Below are 17596 nucleotides of genomic sequence, written 5' to 3' on the forward strand. Positions count from 1 at the left end.
CTTCATTAATAAATGATTAGTTCATCATGAGTTACACATTACCTAAGTATATGATTTGTACCATTACTGTAAAGTGTTACCGTTATTCTGAAGGATAATTTTATACAAACAGAGACTAAAACTTTGTGTTTATATTTACTTGTATTTAGCTATTATCAATATAAACGTCATATCCTCCAGCGATTGACCTAGCTCTACCCACATGGCTCATTGTGTGTCTATAATTGCACTTTTAGAGCTAGGGCTTAAACTATGGATACCTCTATAACAAATCCTGACCAATATAAAAGGGTTAGAGTGAAAAAACACACACATTCTTAGGATGGCTAGATATCAGGTTTGATAGAAGAAAAGAAAAGATGCAGAAAGGCACAAAAAGATGGCATGCATCTATGTTAAACGCTGATTAGATCTCATTTACTCCATCAAGAGAATTTGACGGTTGTGCAGAAGCTGTGCAGACAAGCTCTTGATATCAAAAATAGATGTTAAGATCATAAATTATTAATAGATATCAAACATTTGCAAAGGCCTGAGCTAAAATATAAAAGAGCAAGAAGTAAAATGAAACAAAAAAAAAAAAAAAAAGAAAGAAAGAAATACATAATTCAGAGACAATATGATTCAATACAGGTAAACATCCATAGCACTGAACAGTATAGGTGATAATTTGTGTGAATGTGACACTGTATTGTGAGGATTAACTGCATTGCAGCTACGTTACACCGAGGATACTTGCTGTCCTGATACTGTTGTGGGATGGAAGAGAGCTGTGGAAGTAGGTGGTGGTGAGGAGAAAAGATTAGGTGGCAGTTTTAGTGAGAGTTTTCTTAATGAAGGCTCAGAACAGTACAGACCCCTGCGTGGGAGCTGCACTTCTGCTCAAATCAGAAAAAAAACTCAGGAGGACTTACAGTATTCCTCTGTAGAAGAGGAAATGGCATTATGGGCATTGCGTGCAGGGTAATTGCAGCTTAGAGCCACATTATCACCCAACCGTAATTCGCATGTCTGTGTGTTGGAAAATGCAAGTGGAAGTGTCAAAGTGTCATTTGTTTTAACTTATATTAGATGAAATACTTCCACTGAAGTGTTGCGTGCAGTAGAAACCCAAACATCCTGACAGCTATGCATATTTTAGCCAGTTAACTTCTCTATGTGCACTACCCACAGCAGTTCTGATCTTAACCCAAAGTTAAGAGTTTCTCATGTTTTCTAAAAGCAGATTTTGTTGCAAAACTTAAACCAATTAAAACTTGAAAAATGGTACTCGGGTACTCGGTTAGTAACAAAAAAAACACACAATACAGCTGCTTAAGGCTGATCAAGACTACCAGTCTCCTCTTTCACTGCAAAATGGCCACCAATTGCTGCTCTGTGAGAAAGGAGCTCAGTGAGGATAATTCTGTGCATGTGTGGAGGATGCTGCTATTATAGTCATCTATCTCCCTGTGGCTTTGTTCTGCCTTCACTCTTAAACTTACCTTTCCATCATTATGACTCTCGCCAACCATACGGTATGTACGAAGCACAGAGTACCACACTCTCCTGGGGATTTCTGGGAAGCGCATGAAGATTTCTGCAGCAGATTGAGAGATAGATGGACGATCAATCAAATATAATGCAGTTATTTGACTTTAAGCTACACACTGACGGGGGTTGACTGGTTGGAATGCATGTATGCAAACACACACACACCAATGCAAAGAGCCGTATTATTTGGCTTCTTAAAGAGTGTGTATTTTTTTCTGTTTTGTTTTGTTTAGTCCTGAGTATTTTTTGCAAGTAAAAAGTTCACGTTTCTATTTGTTGACATTGAAAATAGAGTGAAAAGCTCAGCTCACAGATGTTATGTACATGACAGTTTTAATATATCTATAGGAACACAATGAGATCAGTTGAGTCATATTTCAGTCTATGTTTAATTTTATGCATGTTAAAGAACAACTTTGTTATGCATTTCAATATTGTAAAATCTACAACATGTAATTGCACAGAGTAAAAACACTACTAAATGTGTTTGGAAGTATTATAATTAAGTAAATCTGGCAAAAATCTATTGTTGTCAGATTTCAAGCAGCCATATGGTGCAGTTAACTTACACCCAGTGAGGTCTGTCTTATTTGCTCCTTTCTTTCTTCATCTCTGATCATCTCCACTAGGTTTGACTGTTTATGGTTAAATAACAATAAGAGCAACAAAAAAACTATTTAAAAAAATGTTACTAGTAAACAGTGAAAGCAATGGGAGAGCATTCCTTACCAGGTTGCATTTCCATCCCAGCTCTTCCCTTCCCTTTAGCACCAGTTCACAGATAAAGTCATCTTTAGGTACAGTACAAAGATTAAACAACAACAGATCATATGTGATCCAGTTCAGTTTGGATTTAGTCCTCTTCATTACTGCTCATGGCAAATTCATTCTAGTACATTTGAAGTTATTCATATCAATCCAACTCAGCTTCATAAAATCGTAATGCTTAATGATGCAAAAACCTGTTTTGTGATAATATGATTAAGTTTCCTCATATAAGAAATATAAAAAATAATTCAAAAGAGACTTTGCATAGAACCTTTTAGTATACACCATATATTATTTACATTTGGGCACAATATACAGTAAATGCAGGATTCTCCTTTCAGTAACATTTTATTGTTGCTGTGATGGACTGGCAACCTGTCCAGGGTGTACCCTGCCTCTCGGCCAATGATTACTGGGATAGGTTCCAGCATCCCCATTGCCTTTAACTGGAACAAGCAGTTTAGTGGATGGATGGATGAATGGATGGATGGATGGATGAATGGATGGGTTTTAATGTTGCAAACTTAAACATATGAAGATTTGCATTAAATCTATTTTTCCTCCATTTTTTCTAATTACCTTGTCTCAGGTTAGATTTGTTATGAAAAGATCATAATGCTATCCATTGAAATGCAATAAATTTATCAATTTAAATATTATGGAAATGATAATCCACAAGCATCACAGATGGATTAGTCTAGGTGAAAGAAAAAAAACCTTCTCAGCTTCACACTCACAGCGCAGCACTCCCATCCCGCTCTGTCTCTTTCGCTCATACTCACTTGTCAGATTCCTCACTCGTTCTCACTCACAGGCTCACGGACACATTATTGTGCGTTTTCACAAAGGAGAGATGGAATGATCCGCAGGCAAGCACCGAATGCGCACTGTGTTCCCTCGCTGCGATCAATAGTTACATTTAAAGCCACGTATATTGGTGCATGAAGGGATGTTTATCTGTGTATTATTGCATGGTATAGATTGTGAAGCAAAGTGTGATGTTGTACTTATGTCTAAGATAGATGCATTGTAGATGTTTTTAATAGCAACAGTTACATAATATCTGTTTTGAGGGCAGCATTCTGCTGTGCTATTAGGTGCAAATGTCAATGCTATGAAGAAAACTGAACAGATTTGTGTATGTATTCCTACAATGTACAACAATATTGGCCAGTAAGGAAAGATTAGGCATGTGACCTATATAAATGGTAAGGGTGGCATAGTTTTGCCAGGTGCTCAGGGCACAGCAGTCTCCTTGTTTTTCTTCCAGCACGAACCTTGAGCACTTAAATATTTTAAACACTTCTGAAAGTTTGATGGGTCCAAGAATCGCAGTGACTGCAAGGAAATGCAGGAAGAGAGGATTGTTGCTGGGGAACTTTCATTGGATCTCGTCCTGGATTTTAACATAAGTTTAACTTGGTTATTTAGTTTCACTTTTTTAAGCCTAAACTTTTGATTGGTTTTAGTTCATTAGTGAGTCAATTGATTTAAGATTTTATTGAAAGATATTACATTAATCTTTGGGAAACTGTTATGGACATTTTTATAGTATAATATTTAGCCTGTTTTATAAACATCACAAGTGAAACAAAAGACTAACTGATAAATTAACCGATAAAATAAGTGTTAGTTTTAGGGTTAGATTTGACATTTTAGACAACAGGAGACCAGAGATAATAAAAAGTGATTGATCATTATCAGTAATCTTGCTTTGCTTTGTCTGCCAAGCTTTACAAATTGCTTGGTAACAGACTATTTGTCATTGTGTCATTCCTAATCTGATAACACAGCGAGGCCCATAGATTAGAAAACACGCGTTTCTTCAAGCAATGGTATGTGCAATTTTTTACAGCTATTATAGACCACAATTCAATAGTGCATCAAAGTAATGATGTGTAAAAGTCTAATTTAGATCAATATTTATGTATTTTGTTCCAACAGAATTTAAAGTGTGTACAGTGAAGTTGTTGAAGGACATGGGGTTTTCCTTTTATATCCAATGTATCTCTCGCATTGCTTACTGTTGTCTCCATTCATGCTTCTTTTGTAGTTGTATTGACAGGTTACACAGCCGTTGTTCATTTGACTTTATCCATAATTATTAAATACATATACAAAACAATTATTTGGCAAAGTAAAAGGGTATCCTGTTGAGACAGTTAAATGAAATGAAATAATACAGCAAGAAACTCCACATAACAGAACGAAGACCACACAATGCCCTCATACATTCTCCCCACGACTGTCTGCTGCCTCACTCACTGTGCAGCGTCTAGCCCCCTCTCTGTTTTCACATAATGCTATGATCCCATATCATAGCCATGTGGGCCAATCAAACCAAAGCACTGCCTTGGGGTAGAGCTGGGGCTGAGCACTGAGAGAAATGGAGAAAAAAAAAAAGGGAGCCGGTTCTCACTCGATGTGAGCCGGCTCTTCTGATTCACTCCAAAGCATCTGCTCCCAGAGCTGGCTTTTTTGAGCATGGCACATCTCTAGCTAGCACTAGAACCAACGGAACCAACACAGAGTGAGGAACTACTGATGAGTTCCAGTTGTCTCGGAATTCCATGTACCATTACCATGTAGTTGTCATTCCAGTTGCATTAATTTGGTGGGTCCAGAAAACAATATCACTGGGATACAGGCTTCAGTTTGCAGCAATCTCCCCTTAGGTTTCTGAAATAGCTTGTTCATAGGCCTGTTGATAATGTACTTGCATTTTTGTAGGAGGAAATTTTATATATAGTGCCCCCAAACAGAGCTGGGCAGTCTTGTATTCCAGGTACTTTCTGGTTCCCCAACAAGAAGGGATTTGTGACTTTTTCTGCCGTTTCTGGAAACTTTTGGAGACTTATGTGTAAGCTGGTAATTTATTTGTTTTGAATAAACAGTATCTTAGATATCAGCACATCAGATATTAATGGCTCCTAGTGAAGAATGTAAACAAAGCCATTAAGTTAGAAATATGGTAACATAATGTAGACTCCAAATTAAAAACCAAACCACACTTAATAAAAATTAAAATTAAAATTAAAATAAAAAAAGAAGATATTGACAGATTTTTATGTTCTAAACATATTTAGGGTGTCATATTATCAATTTGGCCCCCCTTGTGACATTATTCTACTCTGTAGCTTTGTCCATTACAATTGTACTGCCAGTTTGATTATGCAAATTAGGTGATGACCTCATTTAGTAACTTCTAGCAACTTTTAGGACAACCAATAGCTACTTCTCCTACTAAGAAGTTGTAGAAGGAGTTGGCAACACTGTAGCAGTTGCACTTCTTTTATATGGTCCTCAATTTGTACAGAGGAAGATGTGTCATTTGTTCTTATTAGAAGAAAGTTTGTTCTTATTTGTTTTTTAAACGTTTTTATAAAACCCTACTCCAGTTGTTATAAATCACCTAAAAGGCTTCTCTGTTCTTCAAATGTGTAGATTTAAAAATCTGTGCCACAACAAAAGATCATAGCCTTAGGCACTAGCAGCAGCTAACAGCTAGCAGCTACCAACCCCTACTATCTTTTAGCTAACTTCTCCTTGAAAGCTTTTAATTTTACTGCCTACAAACAGTGAATGAAAGTCTGTAGCTTACAGACTTCATTCCCTTTCAGGCCCATTTCCTTTCAGGTTAACTGGAGGCAAGATGCTCAGACCAAAAGTGTGTTTATTATTGTTATTATTATTATTACAGCAGTATGCTGTTAGATTGGCTTTCACACCCTTGCATCACCCTCAGCAAGGGATCTACAAATGCATTCATAAGCTACAAATGTTTTTTTTGTTGTTGTTTTTCTTTTCAAGCACAATTGTATGAAATTTGCAACCAGCAGCTTTAAAGAATTATGTGATGAAATCAAACTTAATTTGTCTGCAGTACTTATATCCTACTCTCTTCTTTCTCTTATGTGCTTGTTCTCTTCTGTTTTACAGAATTTTAAAAGAATTGTATCTTTAAACATAGTTTGTATTTACTCTTTTGCAGTTATCCAGCTGTATGCGAGTTCCTACAGAGCAATAACCTATTATCAATTATCAGAGCGCACGAAGCACAGGATGCTGGGTATGACATTTTACAGCATGCATCATTAGACACACCAACTGACTTAAACAAAAATAAAAAAGATAGGGATATAAATATGAAAAATCTTTGCTTATTTTCTACCTTTGCTTCTATCCAACTGCTTTGAAGCTACCGGATGTACCGTAAAAGTCAGACCACTGGATTCCCATCCCTCATCACCATCTTCTCAGCGCCAAACTACCTGGATGTTTACAACAATAAAGGTCAGCAAATCTCTTGTCTCAGTTGTTCATTTCAGCTCTTTGCTGCTCTCCCTGTCCTTTTTTAATGGCCAGGTATGCTGAAAAATAATATCAAAATGCATTATCCCTTTTCTATAATATAGTCTATATGATTATGGATGACTAAAATACTAATGTATGATATAGTAACTGTTAAAACAGCAAACAGTGCAGCCTTATCTCACTGTTCCTGCAACATCAGGACCCCTGGAACTACAAGGGCTGTATCATGCATTTCGCAACACTAAGTGTCCCTTTAACTGATGAAGTAACTGCCACGGGTTTGTCTGACCTGCTGCATTTATGTAACTGTTTTTTAACTCACAAACTAGAGTGCGCTAGTTAATCTAAGTGCATTTAGCAGTGAGCAGGCATAAGTAAGCATCAGGGAGCCCCCGTTTGTTTGTGTTCTCAGATCTGTGTCTTGGTTGCCATCGGCTATGCGAGCTGGGGTGCGTGGGAGGGACTGTCAGCATTGCTGACTATCTCCATGTGGCTTTATCCCTCTTGATGTAACAGTGTCAGCAATCTTTGGCCTCAGCTGGGCCACCTAGTGGTTAAATATCACATTTAGTCCTTTACCATTCGAAGGAGGGAAAAATCAAAATGGGTAACGTCACTAAACAGTAAAACATTTAAGTATAGCATGTTGCGTATTTCCACAGCTGCACACTGTATCTTTAAGGATCACATTTTCTTGTAGAACTTACCATAACAAACATTTCATTCTACTAAAACTGTTCAGTTATAATCATTTTGCATCTGGAAATGTAATAAAAATGTAGCTATTCAGGCGATTCAGTTTATAAATCATTCTACTAGACTTGTTTAAATCGAATTACACAAAATATTTTAGTTTTTTTTTTTTTTTTTTTTTTTTTACAAAGTCACAAATAAATACAACCAGCCAAGTATGGCACAATGAATTAAAGCTGGGGTAGGTAATGTTGGGGAGCTAACAAGATTTGAAAGTGGCACCCTCTCGTGGCTCCTCCCCCACTGGTTTAGCTCCTTGGGTGATCCAAGGCTTTCTTATTCACAGCCACCAACAATTTTCTCTTTCTCGGTTGTTTAGGGGGAGGAGGAAAACAAACTGAGCCAGTCGGAGAAACCCTATTTTCTCAGCCATGTTTGCCTTCCAAGTTTCTGCTTCACTTTTTTGTATTTTCATCCTAAAATGCTATTTATATGCAGGGTGTGGCTATCAGGTATGCGCTGCAGGAGGGGGAGGAGGAGATCCAGGAGAAGAAGCTTACAAAATATAAGAAATGAACAACTCCATTTCGGTCTGAAAGTTCGGATTGGTCAGAGTTTTTACAGATTTACAGTAAACTGAGGGGTCTAACTTATATTACTTATTGTTCATGATAATAAAATGTATAGACTACTATCAGGACGAGGAACCACTTCACCCAGAGCAAAAAAAATGTTTCTGAGTAAGATTACATACCCCAGAAGTTGAAGTGTAGTTAGTATTCTTCATCTGTTTTCAATCATGAAAAGTTTGTTCCTCTGTATTATAGGTCAATGCTTTTGTGCCTCACTAATTCTGTTATCTTAAGTATACATGTATACAATGGACGTTAATAAACCATAACTTGTTTTAATGAACAGATTTGTTTATTTCAATCTCAGTTCCTGATGCTGTTATGGCTAAAGAAACAATAAGACAGACCTGATTTGGCTCTATCGATGTGTATTTTAAAAAGTTTATCAGATACAACAACAAGATTCTAGGCTTTAACTCTAAAAACATGTTTTTGTTCATCTATTTAAACTATCAACTGTTATACACTTCATAATAATACATAATTAAGTATACATGAAAAAGCATATATAAAAAAAACCATTTCACATCAGGTTTTGTCTAAATGCATTGTGTGACAATAATCTCAGGCTATAAAATTCAGGCAGATTTAAAATAGTTTCACTATTCCTACTCCTCTGTTTCCCCACCAGCCGCCGTGTTGAAATATGAAAATAATGTCATGAACATTCGACAGTTCAACTGCTCACCACATCCATACTGGCTGCCCAACTTCATGGATGTCTTCACTTGGTCTCTGCCATTTGTTGGAGAAAAAGGTAAAAAGCTTTTTGATATCTGTTGCCAAATAATTCAAAATTCTTCCTCACACCCTAATTTCTTCTGTCCCATGTTTCCACCTGTTGCCTTCCCACTTTATCCTTCACAGTCACAGAGATGTTGGTGAATGTGCTAAGCATCTGCTCTGATGATGAACTTATGAATGATGAAGATGAGATTTTTGATGGTGAGAACTCTTGCAACTAACATTCAGCAGTTCACTAAATACGGTATGTTTGTCATTGTATGTTCCTTTGACCCTCCACACTGAGCCAGATCACACTTATTGGGGAAAAGAGGTCAGGAAAATTGTCTGACTGTCACTCTTATTTGTTTGTTTATTTTTTTATGTGTCTGTATAAGTATGTGTGTATATTACAGCATAGAAGGTCTCTGCTGTCCTTTCTGACTAACATCACTAAACATAAGACAATTACTATGATATTTGATTACAACAGTGAAGCTATTCTCTTATTAAGTAGATGGAGTGCCCATGTCTCCACCTTAAGATCTACCATCCTCCAACTTTTAGGTACAATCCTTCTCCAACACACTTGAATTAAATGACTGAATTCCCTCATCCAGATGTCACTCAGTTCTGCACAAGGCCTGACAACAAGCTATTTGTTTGAGATGTGTTAGAGAAGGGAGGCATCTAAAAGTTTCAGGATAGATCTTGAGGGCTTGGAATTGGGTACATCTGTAATAGACCAAGAATCTCAAATTCAGGTCATCAAGGGCCGCTGTCCTATAGGTTTTAGATCTTTCACTTTTTCACACAACTTATTCAGATTAATGAGTCATTGTTAAGAACTTGACAACAAGCTGTTGGATCCATTTCATTGTAATGTAAGTGTGTTGGAGCAGAGAAGCAAATAAAAGCTGCAGAACAGTATGGAGAACAGAGGGCCAGGGTTTAAGATCCCTGATGTAGGCTAAAAGGACATCATGTTACGTATTAGTCCAATCGGTATAGTTTAAAATAGTCGTTGTTTATGTTGATTATCCATTGCAATTTATATTCAAATCACATGAACACAGTTTCCTCAGCACATGTTCTATAGTGAATATAAAGTGTGTTTGATATACTAAACATATCCATTTCATGTACTCTAAAACACTATAAATAGTTTAATATATGTTTAGCTAGCTTGTAAGAGCTTACATTATATCTGAAAAGCTTATGATGACTTTTTTTTTTTTTTTTGCTTGCTTGTCTTTTGCAGCCAATGCAGCTGCGGCACGCAAGGAGGTGATCAAAAACAAAATTCGTGCAATCGGAAAAATGGCCAAAATGTTCTCAGTTCTCAGGTAAACCTTTTGTTTGTGTACGTACAAGTGTGCCTAAATGTGATTATATGATATAGTTTCAAATTCATAAAGTGTATAAGGTGTTTGTGTATGTTTGTATGAATGTGGGTGTGCGTGAGTGTATGTTGAGCAGCAGCCATAAAGTGTTTATTTTTTTCAACAGTTTGATCAAGATTCGGTTCAGTTTTCTGACCCGTTTGCTTGTCTCTGTTGTTCCTACAGAGAGGAGAGTGAAAATGTGTTGACGCTTAAGGGCCTGACGCCCACTGGCATGTTGCCAAGCGGGGTTCTTTCTGGAGGCAGACAGACACTGCAGAGTGGTGAGTACAGGGCTCAGACTAAGTCTTTTCTCCACAGTTTACTCCCCTTTTTTGTGTTTTCTTTCCTCTTCATCATTTTTATCTGTGTCTGTATGTCTACAGCCCCTCTCACACGGTCACAGACTTCTACTAACTTCGTGGCGATTGAATGTGTTGGTGTCACAACATCCCCCTCAGTACCTTTACATTACATTTTGAGACTGTAAAGTGGCTGAGTAACATGTTACACATAATTCAAACTTGGAAAAAATTTGAATTCAGATCAACAGACACACACATACACACACATAGCAGAGGTGAATTAACTTGATATATGATCAGCTATTGAGAGGAGTCAGATATGAAAATAAATAACAATGTTTTGAAAATATCCTCTACCTAAAGCTCGTTGCATATGCCACAAAAAGTGAGAATTCATTTTTGCCATCAAGAAAAGAAAAGAAAAAAAAGTGTTTTTGTATGATTACTGCAGGCAACAATGTCTATGCTTTTATGTGCAGTGAACCCAATTTTTTCAATAATTAACAAGAAATTTTGTCCGCAGAAGAGGTGGGTTGTGCACGTGGCTCAGTCTGTATGTTTAAATGTCATGTTGTAAACATTTTTGTACTTTCTCAACACCTTTATCAGCTGTCTTATTAAAGCATTCTCTTTAACCTGCATCAACAAAAATGCCTGAACGACAACTGTCTATGCTTTTGCGTGTTAACCACGTCCACCTTAAATGTCCAACCAATCCCACGATACTTCTTGGAGCCCCACAAAAAAAATGTTTTGCCAGCCTGATGTGTCAAGAACTGTCTTCAACCATGTCTAAGAAAATGAAATGACATAATTTTTTTTCAGGGCCTTGACTAAAAGAAAAAAGTTCTCGCTTCAAGCAGAGTGTTTAGCAGGCTTCAGTTTTGCCAAGCACCTAGTAATTTTTACCTGAAATTTTAATCATATAAAAGTGTCTAAACTAAAGCTCCTTATCTAAACTTGTATCAGCTGCTTCTATCTCCAGACACTTATTTAAACACTTTTTGTCTTGTTTTGCTCTTTTTCAGTTTGATAAATGATTACTCTTAATAATTCTATAAAAACTTACAGTTTTGTAACACAGCTTATGTTCTTACAAATGCAACAGCATGGAAATGGTATCCTGAGGTATAATAAATATCATTGAATGTCTGAGGATGTGGAACCTGGAGGAGAAGGAGTTGGAAGAACTATGGAGGGAGGAAAAGCCCCTGTATGAGCTATACGACCGATAGACAGCTGAAGTGGCAGATGTGAACAAGTATGGTTAGAAAGGGCTAGAAAGAACTGGACAGTACAGAGGCAATAATAATGGCAGCACAGGAGCAAGCCTTGAGGCTCAGACCAACCCCAGCATACAGGATTCCAGGGAACGTAAAACATTCCAGCACTGAACAGTAGGGTGTAAGACACTGGCAGGAAACAATATATCGAACCAAGTAGCTGCCTTAATGTACAGAAACATCTGTGGAGAATATGGACTAGAGACCACTGGGTCAAAATGCGAGAAACCTTCAAAAGTGGTGAAGAATGGGAAACAGCCCATGAGACTTCCAAAAACAGGCTAACAAAATGGTCTGTATTTGGCCAACAAAACCAGACATCGGGATCATGGATAAGCAGCCGAGGAAAGCCGTTGTGGTCGACGTAGTCGTCCCCAACAATGCAAATATCAGGAAAAAGAAACATGAGAATCTAAAGAAATGCCAAGGAAGAAATGAAGAAGTCATGGGACAGGATCCCCCCCACACTGGAGAATAGAAACATCAGACATCTCAGTCCAGAAGAACACAATCCGAGGAACAGCTAATGTGCAGGACCAGAAAGAAATCAGAGCGAATCAGGAGCAGACATTTTTAGGAGCAGTATATGGCTCATGAACTAAAGTGTGACAGAGAAGCAAAGACGTGGGAAATTCCCGAGTAAATTATGTTTGTTTTATGTCTTACCAATAATATGTCACTCATGTCAGCCCATCACTCTTTGTCATCACATATCTCTGTCATTTCTTCCTGTTGATTTCTCTTGGTTATTTTTCATATGAATTATCTAACCCCAGATTCTCTCAGTATTAACGCATGGCGCTCCTCTGAGATTGGCTGCATTGACAATGAACACGTAAAGCTCATCTAGCCAAAACATGAGTCGCCTTCTCCCTGGGGCTGCATTGTACATTTGCATGGCTTTATCAGGAGTAACCTGCTCCCCTCCTCCCCCTTCAGCCACCATTGAAGCCATTGAAGCCATCGAGACGCATGATGAGGACAGAGAAGGTAAACTGGTGCTCCTTCTCCCACCTCTCTTACTATGTTTTTCAGGGTATCCTGCTATAGAAACCCCATGTCAAGTTCATACACGTAACAGCTCATACAACAAAAATCCACTCTTTGACCTCTTTATTTTGGTATGGCTGGCACTTTACTCTGCAGTACAGCAGCAGAACAAATGAAAACTAAAATAAACAATTTGATTCTAAATAATTTTTAAATTGATTAAAAAAAAAAAAAAAAAAAAAAAACTACATATATTTATTCAGGACCTATTTTTCAATGGATGAAAAAGTAAGACATGTCATAATGAGGTGTATTTACATGTTGGTAATCTGGTGTAAGATCATGTTGTTTACTAGCACTCATTGAGGAGGAAACTGAGAAGTTAACATGTCTTCCTGATGCAGCCCTCACTTGCATATATTGTCTAAAATAAAATGGAAACGCTTAGAGCTCGCAACAACTGGAGCATGCTTTTGAAATGGCAAATTACCAGCTTGGAGGAATCTGGGTGGGAGGAAAACCACTAAATAAAAAAGATTTTGCATTTTGAGGTATTTAAGAGTGTTCATAATAAATTAAAATCCTGCAAAGTGAAGTGCTGCTATAAGATGCATGACTAAGGCACATTGTTTTGGGCCTGGCTTGTAAATGGCCTCCATCTGGTAGAAAAAACTGTTGCATGCGCAAGAACAAGAAGAAGTCCCAAACATCAACATGAAATATGTATCTTGATGGTTCCTACTGTAATTTATAGTCACAAATCATGAAGCTACAGAATGATACAGCAGTTTACAACACAGGAAATCTTTTTCAATATGTACATATTGTTTATTTATGTGTCCAATTTGAAATAATGTAAAGCTATGGCATTATGTAGAAATGCGCTTTGCTCATATTTGCATTTATGAGTCCATAAATATTTGAATAATTTATAAAACTACTATGAACACAAACCCCCAGCTCAGATAGCTACTGGACTTTGTGGACATCCTTCTTTTTTATTTATGTGTTTTCGCTGGAAACTGGATGCTAGAGGGAGGTGTATATTGCAAGAATAATCAGTTTAGGCCAAAGTTAGTTACTTTATGAGAAAGAAAAGCCATGTTTTCTGCTCTAGGCAGTGGTGGAACTTGCTTTTTTTCCAAGTCAGAGGCAACAGAGTATTATAATATTATATAAACATGGGCCAAATTTATGGTCAAGATACACAATTCATACTTCAGTTAGTACATGCATATAACTAGTCATTAAACGGTTGGCTAGTGTGAAATTTAGTCTTTTAAAAAATCTACCTTAATTATAATTAGCAAATTGCTGTTTATTCAACTAGTATTAGTACTTAGTAAAAAAAAAAAAAGAAAAGAAAAGAACACATTATTAAAATTTTCCAAATATATACCTCAGAAATTCCCACTTCTAAGTTTAAAAAAGGCTATATTCTGGTCCAATCAGAACGACTACATTGATGTGTCGTCCAGTCCCAGTGGTTCACTTTTAAATACTACAACTTGAGTTCTTTACTTTGTTTTCATTTCTCACAAGATGTACATTATTACTTTGGTTGTGAAACTTGCTTAAAGTTTTTCATTTTAAATGACTTTAAGGCATGAAGACATCATTGGCTAGACAAGGGCACTTCAAAGGGCAAAACAGATTTGAACTGGGACCACTGCTCTTCTGCCCCAGCCCTGAATGAACCCATGACATTTGGAGTGTTACAACTAATGTCCCAATTAATATTTCTAGTTTTAAATGTTAGTTGTTTCTGTGTTATGTAATGATGAACACTTATACAGTGAAATCATGTGTTATCTTTGGGCATTTACTGGAAATCCCAACACCATTTGATATTCACAACATGAGATGAGTATGAGTACTTAAAGATGGTATTTTTATATTATCTTGATACCAGATATGTGTTTTCCTCTTCAGCTATTCGTGGATTCTCCCCTCAGCATAAGATCACCAGCTTCGAGGAGGCCAAGGGCTTAGACCGCATCAATGAGCGGATGCCACCTCGCAAGGATGGGGTGAACCATGTGGGTCACTCCATGGGCAAGATGAATATGTCGGAGGCAAACGGCACAGAAGACAACAGCAACATCCAGTGATGTGCTGTCTGAGCCTCAGAACCGTGCTGCTGTTGCGCTGTGCAGCAAGACTTTGCTAAATCGGAAATTCAGGCCTCAGAACATAGAAATAAAACAGGCCCACAGGTAGAACATGAAATCTGCAGCAAATCTAAAAACGGGCAAAAAGGTCATTTATTTTATGACAGTATGTCATTGCACAGTTGGGGGAGGGGGGAGCTGGGGTTCACAGCAAAGGGCAGCAATAAGGAAAGACCCACAGGCTGCAGCTTGACTGCGGAGAATCGTGGTTGAAAGTTGTGTCTGACTGTTGTTCCCTTTCTCAATTCAATTACAGACTGAATTGCTGGGGGTTTCGTTGTTTTTGAGCACTGACGCGTGCTCCTTTATAACAGGGCCTGACAGAAGACATAACTGCAGTATCCATGCCACATCAATCGTTTTACTGTTTTATAAAGTATTTATTATCAATTACTCACAAATTCACTTCAGACGGAAGATGATATTCTTTATCTACATGTTTTGATAGTATTAGATCACATCACTTTGTAAGAGAAAAAGCAAAAAGAATGGTAGAAAGCGAAAAGTAAAATGTTTCCCTCTTCAAACTTGCAGCATGCGGTCTTACCAGTGGACTTAACATTGATTGATTTACTTTCTACTAAGACATTGTCATTCTGCAAGAAAAGAGGACAGGGTGCTCATGTGTGCTCACAACTCTTAACAGCCAAAGCCATTGCTGTCTGAGATCAAAATCCACCTCGGGTATGTCTCAATAATCTCCAGCAGTGCTACAGTTCATTTTCTTCATCATCCGCCATCTCACAGAAAACATAACCTGGAGGGGGTGAAAAGAGCTTTTGGGAAACTGTTCAACTACTTACTTAGGGTATTTCAGCATCACAAATTAAACACCAAGATTTCCCATTTAATAATGTCACCTTTTAAAATGAGTAAACTGATCAGTGTATGCAGTTGAATTTCAGTGGATTGCTTTTCTTTCAGATTATCAGTGAAGTTAATTACCACAATTTTACTAATTCCACAAACAGTTCAGATCAGAATAGCATAGCATTCAATACAGATTTACCCCACATGATTAAAAAGCGGTACACATTTTATTTTCTAGATAATAAACCCTTTGCTGATGGCCGTGGATAATTTAATTTCTTCTGCACAAACACCAGTCGCTGAATGAGAAGGGGGAAACAGATTAAATCCTTTTGAATGTTGGGACATACCCTGCCATAAAGACACTAAACTATTATTTCTCACCTGCTTCTTGCTAAATAGCGAGTAAGAATATGTGCAGTCACTCAAGTGTACATCAGCAACCTATGAGGTTTTGCACTTTTTGCTGTGCTGCAAATTCAGAGATATTTTATGCCTACAGAGACCACTCTATCAGATGGAGAAGGAAGTTCTAGACATTTGTGAATTCATTCAAGTTATTTTTAAAAAGGTTATTTAACAGCCACATCAGATGGAAAATGCAGTCTATTCTACGTTTTACATATTAGTCTCGGATTGAGTCCAAACCAGAATTTAGTTAAAAAAAAAAGCTACTGAGATTAAATGTGTTTTCATTTTCATTAATATCTATCATAGATTCATTTAGACTTATCAAAAGTACTTCCATCCTAAAAACTAAACAGGCTCATTAAGTGATCATAAATTAACTTATTGGAAGAGTTTTTAATATTCAGCTTTTGTTTCTTTCTATCTCTCATTTAATCTAATTTCACCATGGAAAAGCAGGATTAAAAAAACACGTTCCTATCAGGTAATATAGGATCCAGTAAAGGTGCTGTCATCTTTCTCCTGAGCAGCCTTTTCTGGTTCAATGAAGTTGGAAAAAATATTTAGGCTGAAAACATTCTGGTTAGTTCTAAAACTATCATTTGGTAAAGGGTAATGTTGGTGAATGAATAATATAAATGAATATCTAGAATTTCCTGTCATACATTAATATTTTTTTCTACCTTATATTCCATCTTTCTATTCAATGATAACGGTATGTGAATTGAGGATGGACAACAAGTGACTTTTAACACAGCATCTATGGTATGGAACGCATCAATGCATGCAATTAAGTTCCTAATTGTTATGTGAGATTATAATCGTGATAGTTGTGTTTCAAATAGTAAACTTGAATTAATTTATTTTTGGAATTATATTTGTAGTTTTATTTGTCTTGTTTTATAAATTTTATAAATAGGCTTCCTTTAATTGTTTTGGTCCATTTTTTTCATTACGTTATTTATAACCACTGCTTTTACTTTTATATGGATTTATTGTATGCGGAGATGCCCTTCTAAGGTGTGAAGCCTTGTGTTTCTATTTTTTTTCTGTTGTACTGATGTACAGAAAATGTTCAATAGTGTGAATGAATATAATCTCAGTGAAAAGCAACTTTTCAGGCTGCCAAAGCATGATAGCATGGTTTTCAAATGTTAATGAACTGGACACAAAGAAAATCAGGTGTCACACTTACATTTAACAGCAAACATTGTATTCTGATTATATTTACTGCTAATATTAATTATTGTTACAATTAAGCTTATGGTTCTTTTCCTTCCTCCGTTACTGTTTCTTGTATGGTCGACATGCATTCTTCAACAAAGAAATATAATGGATTTTATTCTGCAACATTTTTTTTATTATCTATGAAAATATGTTTTGGCATTTGACTTCCTAAACAATACACACATTGTAAGCATGCCCTATGGGACAAATCACATTTTTTTACTCTTGAATAAAATATGCATGAACAAGTTGGGTGGTATGGTTTCTGACTCATTGGTGGAGGTATTCATTTATAACATTCATGTTACATACAGGTAGGCCTACAACTCCTCCAAAAGGTTGGAAAATAAATACCTT

At 36.8% G+C, this 17596-nt stretch overlaps 1 protein-coding gene across 3 annotated transcripts in view; it reads left to right on the forward strand.

Annotated features, from left to right (window-relative positions):
• The window catches only part of ppp3ca (protein phosphatase 3, catalytic subunit, alpha isozyme), a gene marked incomplete at both ends in the record, with an annotated part of 40164 nt that extends 25430 nt beyond the window's left edge, over nucleotides 1–14734 (forward strand). For 2 of the 3 annotated variants that reach the window (XM_079248249.1, XM_079248250.1), the window contains 8 exons: nucleotides 6293–6370; nucleotides 6500–6594; nucleotides 8572–8697; nucleotides 8808–8885; nucleotides 9925–10009; nucleotides 10232–10329; nucleotides 12573–12623; nucleotides 14556–14734. In XM_079248249.1, coding sequence (XP_079104375.1) covers nucleotides 6293–6370; nucleotides 6500–6594; nucleotides 8572–8697; nucleotides 8808–8885; nucleotides 9925–10009; nucleotides 10232–10329; nucleotides 12573–12623; nucleotides 14556–14734 — 790 coding nt within the window. Of the gene's footprint in view, nucleotides 1–6292; nucleotides 6371–6499; nucleotides 6595–8571; nucleotides 8698–8807; nucleotides 8886–9924; nucleotides 10010–10231; nucleotides 10334–12572; nucleotides 12624–14535 lie in introns of all 3 variants that reach the window. The other variant, XM_079248251.1, reaches the window with a different exon arrangement.
• Nucleotides 14735–17596: the final 2862 nt, after the last annotated feature.

This window comes from Telmatherina bonti, assembly GCF_933228915.1.
Source record: "Telmatherina bonti genome assembly, chromosome: 10".
NCBI classification, from domain to species: domain Eukaryota; kingdom Metazoa; phylum Chordata; class Actinopteri; order Atheriniformes; family Telmatherinidae; genus Telmatherina; species Telmatherina bonti.